General features: G+C 44.6%; 2 protein-coding genes across 3 annotated transcripts; one reads left to right on the top strand and one right to left on the bottom strand.

Annotated features, from left to right (window-relative positions):
* Positions 1-763: 763 nt before the first annotated feature.
* On the top strand, positions 764-9055 carry LOC119324403 (serine carboxypeptidase 2). Of its 2 annotated transcripts, XM_037598201.1 has the most exons (7): positions 764-916; positions 1036-1243; positions 6096-6440; positions 6534-7072; positions 7164-7390; positions 8405-8510; positions 8806-9055. In XM_037598201.1, exons 1-7 carry the CDS (start codon positions 851-853, stop codon positions 8968-8970), a joined length of 1656 nt encoding a protein of 551 aa, XP_037454098.1. In that variant the 5' UTR covers positions 764-850; the 3' UTR covers positions 8971-9055. The 2 variants fall into 2 exon arrangements, with proteins under 2 accessions (XP_037454098.1, XP_037454090.1); XM_037598193.1 differs by lacking the exons at positions 6096-6440; positions 6534-7072; positions 7164-7390; positions 8405-8510; positions 8806-9055 and adding exons at positions 1970-2489; positions 3213-3281; positions 4039-4769 and having other exon boundaries at positions 765-916.
* A 112-nt stretch (positions 9056-9167) lies between these two features.
* On the bottom strand, positions 9168-12891 carry LOC119324417 (putative uncharacterized protein DDB_G0277003). The gene is made up of 10 exons (XM_037598210.1): positions 12686-12891; positions 12042-12111; positions 11714-11842; positions 11564-11624; positions 11409-11487; positions 11220-11304; positions 10574-10630; positions 10190-10300; positions 9841-9911; positions 9168-9621 (listed from the first exon to the last, which is right to left on the bottom strand). Exons 1-10 carry the CDS (start codon positions 12790-12792, stop codon positions 9273-9275), a joined length of 1119 nt encoding a protein of 372 aa, XP_037454107.1. The 5' UTR covers positions 12793-12891; the 3' UTR covers positions 9168-9272.
* Positions 12892-13664: the final 773 nt, after the last annotated feature.

The raw sequence follows: 13664 nt of genomic DNA, 5'->3' as shown, positions 1-13664 counted from the left end.
TGTGGGGGGATTAGATGGGGCCGCCGCCGCTGCTCTCTATCCAGAGAGCGGAGAGATGAAGAACTGCCTGGTCGGACTGGGGCGACCGCGCTTAAGTCACTGTGCAGCGCCTAAGGGCTAGGCGCTGCACGTCAAAGTGTGGCGCCTAGCCCTTAGGCGCTGCACAGGTGCGTGTAGGGCCGCAACTGGACCAGGACTGCCACGGTGGCAGGAGGTGCGACGCCTAAAGAAAGGACGCTGCACAGTAGGGTGCGGCGCCCAGCTGTCGGACGCCACACCAAAGGATCAGCAGAGTGAAATTTTTTTATGACCAAGTCAGTTTGTGGTTTGATTTCTGCCTCATGTCAAATATGTCACTTCTGCCAGAATCCGTGATGATCAGATTCGGCACATCCACCTCGGCGGTCGGCAGGCGCCAAGACGCCCCGTCGGCCGCGCCCGCAAAAATATCGCCGCCCCGTCGACAGTCGACGGTCGACAGCGCGGCTGCCACAGCCCACAAGCCACCCGCGCCCGCGCCCACACATTCCCGCGGTCTCCGTCTCCCGTGCCCCGCACTCCCGTACGCTTCGCGAACCTTCCTCCTCCGCCACAAGGGGAAGGGAGGAGACCTCACCCACCCTAACCCAACCACAGCCACGGTCGACCAACCCCAAGAAAATCCCCTCGATTTCCCCTCCCGACGCCGCGCCGGGCAAAATCGCCGGTCATTTTCCCGGGGCCTCCGCGCCTCCACGCCGCCCGCTCCATCGGTAACTCCGCCGATTTATCCCCCGCCCTCCCCTCCCCCCACCACCTCCCTTCTCCTTGAGAGTTTCTCCTAGCTCTCTCTATCCGCTCCTCGCGAGCGATGGTGGGCGACCTGTCCCTCCTCGCCTCCGCCTCCGCCTCCCCCGTCCTCCTCGCGCCCTCCAAGGTACGCTCCCTCGCACGCGCCCACCCTCTACGGACCGCCTGCGTTGGCTTCCGCTCGCGTCCGATTTGCCGCCATGCGTGACGGGATGATGAATTGACGATGGTGCTGTGGCTGTGCAGGAGCTCCATGGCGTCCTGCCGTTCCAGGGGAAGAGGTCCCAGCAGGACGCGGGGAGAAGCGCCGCCGTGCAGCTCTCCCCGCAGCAGCACCTCCTCGAGGGCGCCTACCAGGCGCAGCAGCCCCTGCAGATGATGGTCCCCGGGATCGGCCAGGCTGCCGCCGCCGCCTACCAGACCTTCGACAGCACCGCGCTCATTGACGTGCAAGGTTCGCAGTTCAGACAAACCAGTTATGGCCTGGCTGGCCCTGTCTCCTGAATATGATGCTGCATGCTGCTATATTTGCCTCGTTTGATCATTGGATGCTGCAACAGTTGGCTTCAGAGCCTATGTGCTCATGAGCTTAACGTTTGCCTCATTAAAGGGTCAAATCGTGACACTAGCACTTGCAATTAGGCACTGCACTCTCTTGCGAAGCTTTTCTCATGTAAACAGCAAGTATTCCGATTTACTGAATGCAACAATAATTAAAGGTCGCTGAGTGTTAACTTAAAGATGCGAGAAGCATGATGCATGAGCGGTAGCTTGTGGTCTAAAAAAGTGACAAAAAAAACCCTCTACACCTCGACTACTTTGTTCTGTGCTGCACGCAGAAGGTTGTCGATTGAATTTGCACTACGTTCAGCAAGAAGCATGCTGCACGGGCCTTAGCTTGCGGTCTAGAAAAGTGATACAAAAACATTCCTTTTACACGTCAACTGACGTGTCTGTGTAGCAAGCGAACCATTGTCTATTGTACTCGTACTGCCTTCTTCAAGTACGTTGGCTGCTTGTGGCACTATGATACACATAGTTCTGGCCAAGTTTAATTATGTACGTACTTTGGCTAAGTGGTTTATCCTCTTGTTCATTTCATAGTTTACCCACTGTAAAAGTCAAGTTTTACATATGTTTCAATCTCTGATGATGGCCCATGTTTATTTATTTTGAACAGATTCCCGCCCTGACTCGGTTCGACTTAGCCTTGGGATCGCTGAGCAATGTGCAAGGCAAGAGAAGATCCTAAAGTTTCTAATGTCAGGGTCTGATGTCAAAGAACTTGACGCCTCTTTGCTTACTGAACTTACGGGACATCAGATGCTGTCAGGTAATATGGGTAGTCAACCATATACCCCTGATGACAAGTTATCTGTCTATGAGTTTGGATTGGAGGAGCCTCTGCAGTATCTAGCAGAAAATCAACTTATCATACCTGATGACAAGTTATCTATCTATGAGTTTGGATTGGAGGAGCCCCTACAGTATCTATCAGATAATCAACTCATCATCCCTGATCCACTTTTGGAATTTGCTCAGTCCCAAGGTGCCCTTGCCATAGATGAAAATGGCCGGGTCATCTTCACTGGCAGTGGAGAGGAGATGAGAGACTTACTTTCGGTTTTCTTAGAGTTCAATGTACCTAAACGGGAATCAAGTGGTTGCAAGGCTGCATATTTAGTTCCATACTTTGACAGGTAATAATGGGAAGCATCATGCTCCATGTGAACCCTTTTCTTCATCTTATTCACTCATTCAGTAAGGTTTATGTTATGCATAGTCCCCACTCTCAGATAAGGTAATGGACTCATTATCATTTTATTTTGTCCTTACCGACACGTATTCATTTACTGAGCAAAAGTTATAGAGCACATAATGGTGCTAAGGTATTGCAAATACATAATATGGAGTTGGTATAACTTGGTCTAACAAATGTATTCTGTGCGAACTTGCTGCAGCTGTCCCATTAGTTACGTCCGGATTTAGCAAATCTATGTATTTAGATAAATCATTCATAGTCAGCTGCACATGCTGACACTTGGGTAACTGGACATTTGGAATCGTTCCTGGTCAGTAGGATGCATAATACCATATCTGTTATCTTCTTGAATTAGGAAACTGTCTCTATTCTGTACTTATCACAGAAGTTTACTATAGCCATACAGAAGTAGGAACTGCTGAATGCACGAAAGTTAAATCCATCTCTCAAGTATTATATTATCCGTGGATCTAGAGGCTGCACTCCTTTCTGCCTGACAATGATTTGTTAGTAATAATCCATCGATTCTGATTTCTGTAACCCATCAAAAAAATTATGGTTAATAATTTATACCTGAACCAATAACATTTCTGTCAGGATGCATTCCATTTTTTATTTCTGTCAGTTACATGATATACATTTTTTTTTGTTGCACAAGCAGGAAAAGGGGCCGAAATAGTAGTCAATCCAATTCAAAATCAGCAAGCACCGCAATCGAAGCTCCAAAAAGGTAATGCATCTTTCTTTAGTTATGTATTACTATTACTTCATATTGTTGTTCTCACGGTGTTATGGTAATTTCCATGCCTAGCTCTGATACTGCTATGTTTGTTCTTTGACCTGCCAGTTACCATAGCACATACCTCCTTGATGTTTACTACTTCTGTAATCACTTGCACCATAGGTTAGGCATAGAGTGTGACAGTTTTGGTGTTCCTTCCAAATTCCGATTGTGACGTGTTACAAAAAAATTTATTAATAAATTGGTACCAAGCATTGTTTATAGTTGCACCTAAATGCGGAGGCCTTGACCCATATGCACCCCACTAAGTGCAAAAGAAAGAACTAGCATTCTGTATTAAGAAGCTTGTACGAAAATCAGCCAATACTATTAGAAAAAGCCATTGTTGTTTGAATATTCACTGTAAAATATACACCTTGATCTACTGGTGATGTTTTGTGTCATCTACCAAATAGCATGGTCGCTAACCAGTAGTACCACAACGGTTAGTTTTGTAACCCAGCTGTCCAATTTACTTAACATTTTGGGATAACAATTTGCATGAAACAATTCCTTGGAACTTGGGAGGTGAACTTAAACGTCAACTCTGACAGATTTAGACCTAATTGCCTGAATATGCACATGGAAATCATTTGATGTTGAACTTTTATGTACTGTGATATGGCAAATTGCGAATTGCGCCTGTTATTTATACTATATCCAAGATCATGTGCACATGTTAATATGATTCTGTTATGATACTCAGCAAGGCAAACGTGAAAGCAAAATCTCCATCGAAGAAGAAACAGAAAGGAAAAACCATCAATGAACGCGACATGTATCAGAACAATTATTTCCATGCCAGCGAAGCTTTTTTTTCAATCCTTCTGGCCAAGGACAGACACAGCTCGACAATTCTCTCACTGAAGAAAGCAGGCCCCGAGATCACTGAACTGTTGACTCAGTGCTCTATTGGCATTGCTGGAACTGGCCTGGCTGTTCTTCTGTCGGTCGTGTGCAAGGTTGCTATCGGCGGGAGGACTCCTTTTGCCGCCACCCGACTGCTGCACACAGGCGTTGGGTTTGGGCTCTTCTGGCTATCCCATGCGGTAAATGGACTGCGGGACACAATCACCAGCGTATTTAGAGGCCCGGTTGACACAAAGTTGGAGGATGAGGTTGCTGTGAAGATACAAAGAAGCATGAATGACATTCTCTTACGGGCCGTAACTCTCCTGGCAATCACTGCTTTGAGGTTTGCATGACCTCCTATGCTGCTGTAACTTATTAGACGCACCTCGGTGTATGGTTCGACTTTTGGTTCAGGAATACAGTTCCTGTAGGACTAAGTGCCAAATACCTTCATGATTCATGATGGCCTCATAGAAAATGTGCGACGTTGTAAATTGTACAGAATTTTGCTGGCAGCTCGGTGTATATGGAAGATAGATTTTACCTGTTCTGAATGTTATTTATGCTATACTTTATATTTCTCAACCAGATAGCTGTTTCACTCATTTCCAAGCATACTTTTTCTTGATGACATCCATTTCATGGTCTATTGGCATAGCAATCTTGGGATAATTACTTAGAAAGTTTCAACCGCCAAAAGTGTTGTGCAATACTGCAAATTAATGACGTTACCATTTTAACATGTCATTGCCGAACACTAATTTTCAGCTCATGCTGACCACATCGACATGTCTATTTTTTGTTACTGACATATGTAGTGCATTGAAGATTGTTTATTTACTTTCTAAAGGTTGCGATATGCCTCAATTTAATTGTTGCAACTGTGGTGAAGCGTACAAGCATATTCTTTGTTCACTCACAGGTGCAAGCATGGAACATTTTTCCATTAAAATAGTAGTTTCTGATTTTATACCAATTTCCTTCATACGTAGTTCATCTAAGGTTAATCTTTAAATTCACATAGCAATGCGCGGGGAAATCTCTAGCAGTTATGTAAATCTATGTCATTTTTCACGTGCCATCATGCCAAGGATTAGAAACGAAAGTATAAAAGAGAAAGATTAGAAACGGACTATTAGCCTTATATAATTGCTTTCAGGCAATCGATACAGTTTCTTATCTTCCATGTCATCTTGTGACCGAAATGACAATGTTACAATCCAGCAATCATGCTTTCAGGCAATCGATACAGTTTCTTATCTTCCATGTCCTTTCCTCTGACTGTCTTCTGACCGAAATAACAATGTCACAATCCTCCTCTCAATTTATTGTTTCTGTCGTAGTTACGTCGATAGTCTTTGCTCGCTCACAACGCATATGAAACATTTTTTACATTAAAAGACACTAGCTTTTGATTTCGTATCCTTTCCTTCATAGTACATAATTCATCTAAAATCAATCTTTCAAACTCCTGTAGCAACGTGCAGGGAAAATCACTAGTATTTTAGACTTTTCCTTATATAAACCTGTGTCCTTTTACACGCGCCAATCATGCAAATGATTAGAAACGAAATCACAAGCTGGCCAGATTTGCTTCCAGGCAACCCATACAGTTTCTTATCCTCCATGTCCCTTTCCTCTGACCGTCTGGAAACCGAATTGACAATGTCACAATCCTCCCCTTAATTTCCTTCTCCGTCGCACTCACGCTAGCTCAATAAACTGAAATCAATCAACCAAAAGAAAAAAGAAGATAACTTCAGGAAAGCGTGCGGTCCAAACCATACAACGACATCAATCAAACCCTCTATTTATTCTCACCGTATTCCCGCTTCTCTACAAGCAACTGTACCGACTGCAACACAGTTTCTTCAGTAAGCATGAGAACTATGACCCATCGTCTCCCCCCAGCTGTGGCTGCGGTGGCCGTGGTCTTGGTGGCGCTGACGTGCCTCCACCGGCCAGCTGCCGCGAGCGGCCATGCCGCGGACCGCATAGCCCGGCTGCCTGGGCAGCCGGCGGTGGACTTCGACATGTACTCCGGCTACATCACCGTGGACGAGGGCGCCGGACGGTCGCTGTTCTATCTGCTGCAAGAGGCGCCGGAGGACGCCCAGCCGGCGCCGCTCGTGCTGTGGCTCAACGGCGGCCCCGGCTGCTCCTCCGTCGCCTACGGCGCGTCGGAGGAGCTCGGCGCGTTCCGCGTCAAGCCCCGCGGCGCCGGCCTCGTCCTCAACGAGTACCGCTGGAACAAAGGTAGGTGCCCAGTCGCTTGCGGCTTGCTTGATCGACGTCACTGTTTCATCTGTTGCGCTTCTAATGGTGGAGAATATCTAAATTGCTTTGCAGTGGCCAACGTGCTGTTCTTGGACTCGCCGGCCGGCGTCGGGTTCTCCTACACCAACACCTCTTCCGACATCTACACCTCCGGCGACAACAGAACGGCGCACGACTCGTACGCCTTCCTGGCGAAATGGTTCGAGAGGTTCCCGCACTACAAGTACCGCGACTTCTACATCGCCGGCGAGAGCTACGCCGGGCACTACGTCCCGGAGCTGTCCCAGCTGGTCCACCGGAGCAAAAACCCCGTCATCAACCTCAAGGGCTTCATGGTCGGGAACGGCCTCATCGACGACTACCACGACTACGTGGGCACCTTCGAGTTCTGGTGGAACCACGGGATCGTCTCCGACGACACCTACCGCCGCCTCAAGGAGGCCTGCCTCCACGACTCCTTCATCCACCCCTCGCCGGCGTGCGACGCCGCCACGGACGTCGCCACGGCGGAGCAGGGCAACATCGACATGTACAGCCTCTACACGCCCGTCTGCAACATCACGTCGTCCTCGTCGTTGGCGGCGAGCCGGCCCCGGCCCAGGGGGCGCTACGTGAGCATCTTGACCCAGACTCCGTGCGTGCGTCGTTATCCCCCATGCTGCTTTTTGAAGTGACAAAACGCCGTGCATATATATGCTGCAGCCATGGCTGACCGGGTCCTACGACCCGTGCACGGAACGGTACTCGACGGCGTACTACAACCGGCGGGACGTGCAGATGGCTCTCCACGCCAACGTCACCGGCGCCATGAACTACACGTGGGCGACCTGCAGCGACACCATTAATACCCACTGGCATGATGCTCCGAGGTCCATGCTTCCCATTTACAGGGAGCTTATTGCAGCGGGCCTCAGGATTTGGGTGTTCAGGTCAGACCATTCCTAGTTTAGCTTAACAATGCATTCCAGCATTTCTTAACTAAATTATATTATAATAATACACGTTTGCTTCAGTAATCTCTCATGATGAGCTGTTTCGCTAGGGTAACCTTTAACCTTTTCTTTTGACGAATTTTGCGGATATTTCATCAGGAATCTATCAGTTGACATCCCATGCCATTCGCGTATGCATCGGGTTATACGTAATGCATCTGAATCAATATGACTAGATTTGTCTTGAATTTTAGGACATTTTGCTCTTCCATTTTAGGACACCTACCTACTCTGCATATTAGCTTTGAACAAGTCTATGGGAAATAATACAAACTTCACAATAATATAGTATATATATGTTCTATGATGATTCTAATTGTATTGATTTGTTGTTGTGGATGTTTGTATTTTTTTCCATATAAATTTGGTATTGCTAATAACACATATTGTGACCAAGCGGTCAGCTTGGTAAGCTACCTACAAAAATTTGAAAATAACACATATTGTGGTAAACCTCCTTTTCAGAAGAAAAAAACATCTACCTCCCTTTTTTGGAAAAAAATAAACAGTACTAAATGACAACAGGTACACCGATGTACATCACTGATGAGTCATCAGACATCATCAGCCAGTTAACAAGAGAAACAGCAGAGAATGCACTGCTTTGACTGAGTGAACTCACTCAGATGTCACCCATCCGAATTAACAACTAGAGATGAATTATCCACATTTATTCATAACATTCCCCTATTGACCCGTCAGCTCAAAATTAATTAGGATCCAACTGGACCCTGGGCATCTCTTTTCCTCACATAATTCGCGTCCTCAGCTCTCAAGTTTGCAACTTGTTGGGTTGCTGTCATGCAAAGAAGATGCCCATGGGACATGTGTTTTCCTTTAGAAAGACAAGGGAGCTGACGTTGTTGTTGATCTATCAGCCGCTGCGTGTCGCACAATTCAGTTACCTTCCGTAAGCATTTTGACATTAATGTTGTTGTGTTTATTTCGCAGCGGTGACACGGACGCGGTAGTCCCCTTGACAGCAACAAGATACTCCATCGGCGCTCTGGGTCTTCCAACTACTACCAGTTGGTACCCTTGGTATGACGACCAGGAGGTCAGCATCATCCCACTCAACTCTTTTGCAAAGCAGTAACATCAATAGAATCATTGAGATGCTCTGGTTGGCGTGCAAATAGACCACATAACAGGGCACATGAAAATATTATCTACCTTCTCCTATCATTTTCTTAGCTTGATAAAAATTCGATTCACATGGCCGAATGGAGATTACACTCCTGCATGCAACTTGCCAGCAAACATTTAGATATCACATTAGTGCGTGTTATTAACTACTACTACATGTCACACACATAATTAACTAGTGTTTGTGTGATGGATTTGTTGACCAGGTCGGCGGTTGGAGCCAGGTGTACAAGGGCCTTACACTGGTGTCCGTCAGAGGTGCCGGCCATGAGGTTCCCCTGCACCGCCCGCGGCAAGCGCTCGTACTGTTTCGGTACTTCCTGCAGGGCGAGCCCATGCCAGGCCAGACCAAGAATGCGACGGTGGCTTAGCAACAAAGGGATGGAAGTCAAATAGTAATTTCGATGTGAGAAAACAAGAGTGATCATCAATAAAGCAATAGATGCTTCTTAACTACTTTTCCTGGATAGCTAGTATATATGCACATAAATGCGGCGATTTATCGAGAATATGGACGCAAAGCACCAACACAAAGCACAAAAGAACACAGAGGAAACACTTTAGGACAGACTTGATACGAACGACTCATATTCCGATAAGATTGATGTCTCTGCAATGAAAGTTTAAGTAGCAACATCAAAACAGAGTGGCAGGAGTTTCCCTCACCAGCAACTTAAGATAGCAGTGTAATCTTAAGAAGTTGCACGCTAGATCTATCATATGAGATCATGTAAGGAAGAAAACTGGACGTAGCCGCACTGCTGGTAATGTTGACAACAGACAACTTGGCATCAGCAGCCGCCTTGGCAAAGCAATTAAAAGTGTCTGCATTCCGAATAACCGTGGCGATATAGGCCACAGGACCTCCGGTTGCGGTGGTCCCAGATACTTCGTCACCAATTTCTCCGTTGGTTGCCGCATTGACACTTTCACGCCGTCCATCATCACCTCTAAGTAGCATACAAAGCACTCGTACCAGGTGGGGCACGCAGGACGGGTTGTATATAATGTCTGCACCAAGACTGCAGGAGACAGAGGGTAAATGATACGCAGAAGCATGAACAGCAGGAGAATGTGCTGTTATCCACTTCGGAAGTAGACTACTCATTCTCTAAAAGACGCAATAACGTTCTTAGAGTAGTGCTTAAATTTGAAATTAGTTTCAGAAACCAACGGCTTAACAAAATAACAAAATAATAATAGTCAAAGGATACAACACAAAAAGAATATACAATACTCACAGTATGTCTCTCTGGTAGTATCTTAAATCGCTTTCACACGCTTCTTCCCAGGAAAGATATTTGCACTCTACCTACATGCGAGGGTTATAGTAAGATTAAAGTTTAGGCAAAAAAGCATTCATCCAAAGCTGTGGTCTTGTGGGTAAGTACCACCAAGCGGGATAATGGTGCCACTCCTCTTGATGAACAGAAGACATTATGCATATAATCATGCATACATTATCTAACAAATATATCTGAGGTAGCGCTATCTATATGCTACACCAACCGGAATGCTAAAATCATATTATATTTACAAACAGAAATGTACTGAAACCAATCTGATATTAACTTAAGAAATCGAACAAACCTTATTCTTGCTTTCTTTTACTAGTTGAGAATCCTCAATGTATAAGTTATTCATTTCCATGTTTGCCTTCATGTTTGTTAGTGTAGATGCATCACCATCAGTAAGAATAACCTGCATAATCACACACATTTTGTATTACATGTGTTCCTTTTCCTATCAGTGTTTCACCTTGGAAGAAGTTTATGAACTTTGTTGCATGGATAGTTCATGGCATATATCACTCATAGCTTAGGTTATCAAATTGTTGTGAAATTTAAATTTGAAGGATTAATTATAATAGTATATTTACCTCACCCTTTTCATCGGGAAAGACAAGAAATTTTTATGACGACCATGTTTCACAACTGTTTACTTGAACAGAGACTTGTCATTATAAGCTCATACCTTGGAAGCACCAACATGGTTTAGACATACACCAACCAAACCAACACCAGAACCTAGCTGCTTATCATGGAAACATAAGAAAAACAATCACATTTTAAATTTGTCAATAACACATTCTCGAGTTTTTACCTTTGACGGCCAAACGTCTAAGTATGTCACTATTTCAGGCAGATAAAAATACGCCAAATTTAACAACGAAAAGCCCCCACTGCAGCCTATCTAATTGCTCAAGAAAAAGCTGAATATAAACATGGAAGCAATAAAAGGCTTGACTTGCCGGAGATGCAACCGACTAACACATGTTCAGATTTGTTTGGGGGTGCAAAAGGCAGTACAATGCATGCACAACCACAAGTCCACAAGCACACACTTAGTACAACAATATTTGTACTGAATGCCAGGAAACATACTTAAAAATATGCAAATCGAGCCTTGATAGTAGTTCTCTACAAAGGGCAAGAGCTCACAGCCTCAACTTGCTAATCCTCTGCATAATATGCATATCAGTGAATATATCTAAAATACTATTTGATGGCAGAAAATAGAATGCAAGGCCAGTATGCAAGAGCATAGCATGTTCATAAATACGCTTGAGTTTAAATTATTTACGTAAATCTTATTAAAGTCACAGCTACAACAATTTTACCTCAAAGCAGCATTTTTTGGCAAAAAGTTCTGGGAATGAAAGAATAAACTCAGATAAGAATAAACTTGATGGCCAAAGACAGCACCTGAAAGAATAAAAATGCCCACTGACCTGAATGAATCATATAATATGGAAGCAGCTTAACAGAATATATGAATACATGTATTTCAAGATTTAGAGCCATCGTACCCTGTATCCCCTTCGAGCATGTTAGTAGAACATAATAATCGAGCAACCAAACTTACTGGATTCGAGGATACATTGTCATCTACATAAAAAAATAATTTGTTATAATTAATTACCTGTGCAACTTTGTAAGAGAAATGTTCAAATTAATAACTCACATGCAGGAGAAAGAAAAGATATCTCCTTGTAGATCTTGGCCAGGCTAAGCTCTGAGTTATTCTGCGCACAAACCGCAAAATGGGGACTACTTTAGTATATCATGTCAATACTCGATTATTGAGATGCACTACAAAATGAGGTCCACATACTTCCCTTGACGACATACAACGGCCAAATTCCTCATAGAGTTCATCAATCACAATATCTGATGATAATTCCGCCTCTGCTATAACCTTTTTAAGAATAGTTTTCACATATGTACAATCTGGCCCCCCTACCTGTGAGTACACAACGCTTTAGACCAGCAACAGGAAGAAAAACTGACCAATTATGAGAAAACTATTACAGCGCATCACTGTAGTGTAGCCTCAACTGAATTAAATTTTAGTTCTACGTTTTTCATATAAAATTTTAATGTATGTCATGGTTATTTTAGTGCATAAGTTTTCTGGTATGAAATAGTGAAAGGTATTTTACATTAGTGCCAACACAATTCTCCAAAATAAAATTTTGAACATGTGGCGTGACAGAACCTCCACCAGCCTTTCTGCATAAACCAAATATGAAAATATAAATAAATATCACCGTACTTTTTAAAACAAAAACTCAAAAAGGAAAATGAAGTAATATGTCTCGTTTGAACTTATTTGTACATTTAAATCCAGATGAATCGGCCGACACATTTTCGTATCTTTGTGTGAAATTTAACAGGTGCTGATCATGGATATCCTTGTTAGCTATTTCAATCTAACCCGTGTTCTAGAGAGCTATTTCGGTAGAACCCCGAAACCATAAAACTACATCTTAGTGTTGCAGACGAAAAATCATAAAAACAAAACAAGAGATTAAAAAGAAATCGACAAAAGAACATGCCAGAAAGGCTTTCTGACATGCATTCTCCTGAGCATTAACCCACACTCTTGCATGTGTTTGCCGTGTAATCTTACCTCTACTACTACTAGTGGCGCATGGGCCAAAACGGCCGAATTAGGAGCAGGAAGCCCCTGAACCAGCAGCGGCAACCGGCAATCGAGGCTCTGATTACTAACGCATAGGTGGCGCTGGAGGTTTGATAGTGCTAGTAGGATGTGCTACCTACAAGGGATTAGTGTGGGATGTACCTGGCGAGGGTGAGGACGCAGGCGGGGGGCTCCAGGGCGAGGAAGGCGAGCTTGAGGTGGAGCAGCAGCTGCTCGCCGGAGTCCCCTGAAGCCGCCGCGGCAGCCATGGACGCCGCGCAGCTGGGACGGATTTGCGGCGCTTTTCGGAGGCGGCGTGGGTGTGATGCAAGGGAGCCGCCAACCGTGGGGATGGGAAAAAGCCTGTGTTCACAGCAGCAGTAGCCGGCGGCAGTTGACCTTTTTGCCCTTTTCTAGGAAAGGTTTTAGCTAGGAGTTTTCTTAGGGAAGGTTTTAGGCAGGGGTATTTTTTTTTGAGCGGTAGGGCCGAACTTTCTTCATCGAAAACCACAGTTTGTGGGATACAAGTTCATAAAAATAAACCTAGCCAAATGGGCCGGTTTTAGCGTGTCAGCCTGATAGCCCTCGTGTCTGGCCCATTTGTGGGCCCGGCCCTACACTTTATAATCAGGTTGTGCTTTTTTTATACACGATAAGCTGAATATAGGTCCAAAGCAGTCCCACTGAATTCTACGCGGACCAACAGGCTAAACGGGTCGCCTGTGCCGACCCGTGTAAGAAGGGGACCGTGCCTGGGCCAGTAAGGGTAGCACGCATGCCAACCCGACACGACCCGTGTACTTAGCGTGCCTGGGTGGGCCGGGTCGGATCAACCCATTTATAATGCAGACTATAAAGGAACGAAGAGAGTATTAGTTTTTCAAAAAATTTAAACATTTTCAAACTTTAATCAAATTTATAGTAAAATATATCAATATCCATAAATTAAATTGGTTAAACCAAAATGTATTTTTTTTTTATTTTTTTTTTGATGTTTTGCATGTTGATATTTTTTCCTAATAAAGTTTAAAAAATGACTTCCACATATTAAGTATGCCTTATATTTTGGAATGAACGGGGTACCGAGTATCACATGTCCTAAATACACACACTCCTAGAAAAATAAAATACATTCAAATCT

Source organism: Triticum dicoccoides, chromosome 1B, assembly GCF_002162155.2.
Source record: "Triticum dicoccoides isolate Atlit2015 ecotype Zavitan chromosome 1B, WEW_v2.0, whole genome shotgun sequence".
Taxonomy (NCBI): domain Eukaryota; kingdom Viridiplantae; phylum Streptophyta; class Magnoliopsida; order Poales; family Poaceae; genus Triticum; species Triticum dicoccoides.
The sequence above is the reverse complement of the archived record's forward strand: the minus strand, read 5'-3'. Positions and strand labels throughout refer to the sequence as shown.

What these genes read in the sequence shown, in the direction of transcription:
- LOC119324403 (XM_037598201.1), top strand. Translation starts at nt 851, where the DNA reads ATGGTGGGCGACCTGTCCCTCCTCGCCTCCGCCTCCGCCTCCCCCGTC. An exon ending in CGAGTACCGCTGGAACAAAG is followed by an intron (nt 6,441 to 6,533) that starts GTAGGTGCCCAG and finishes ATTGCTTTGCAG; the next exon opens with TGGCCAACGTGCTGTTCTTG. An exon ending in CCCGGCCCAGGGGGCGCTAC is followed by an intron (nt 7,073 to 7,163) that starts GTGAGCATCTTG and finishes TATATGCTGCAG; the next exon opens with CCATGGCTGACCGGGTCCTA.
- LOC119324417 (XM_037598210.1), bottom strand. Translation starts at nt 12,792, where the DNA reads ATGGCTGCCGCGGCGGCTTCAGGGGACTCCGGCGAGCAGCTGCTGCTC. An exon ending in AGAATTGTGTTGGCACTAAT is followed by an intron (nt 11,843 to 12,041) that starts GTAAAATACCTT and finishes GTGTACTCACAG; the next exon opens with GTAGGGGGGCCAGATTGTAC. An exon ending in CCAAAAAATGCTGCTTTGAG is followed by an intron (nt 10,631 to 11,219) that starts GTAAAATTGTTG and finishes CATGATAAGCAG; the next exon opens with CTAGGTTCTGGTGTTGGTTT.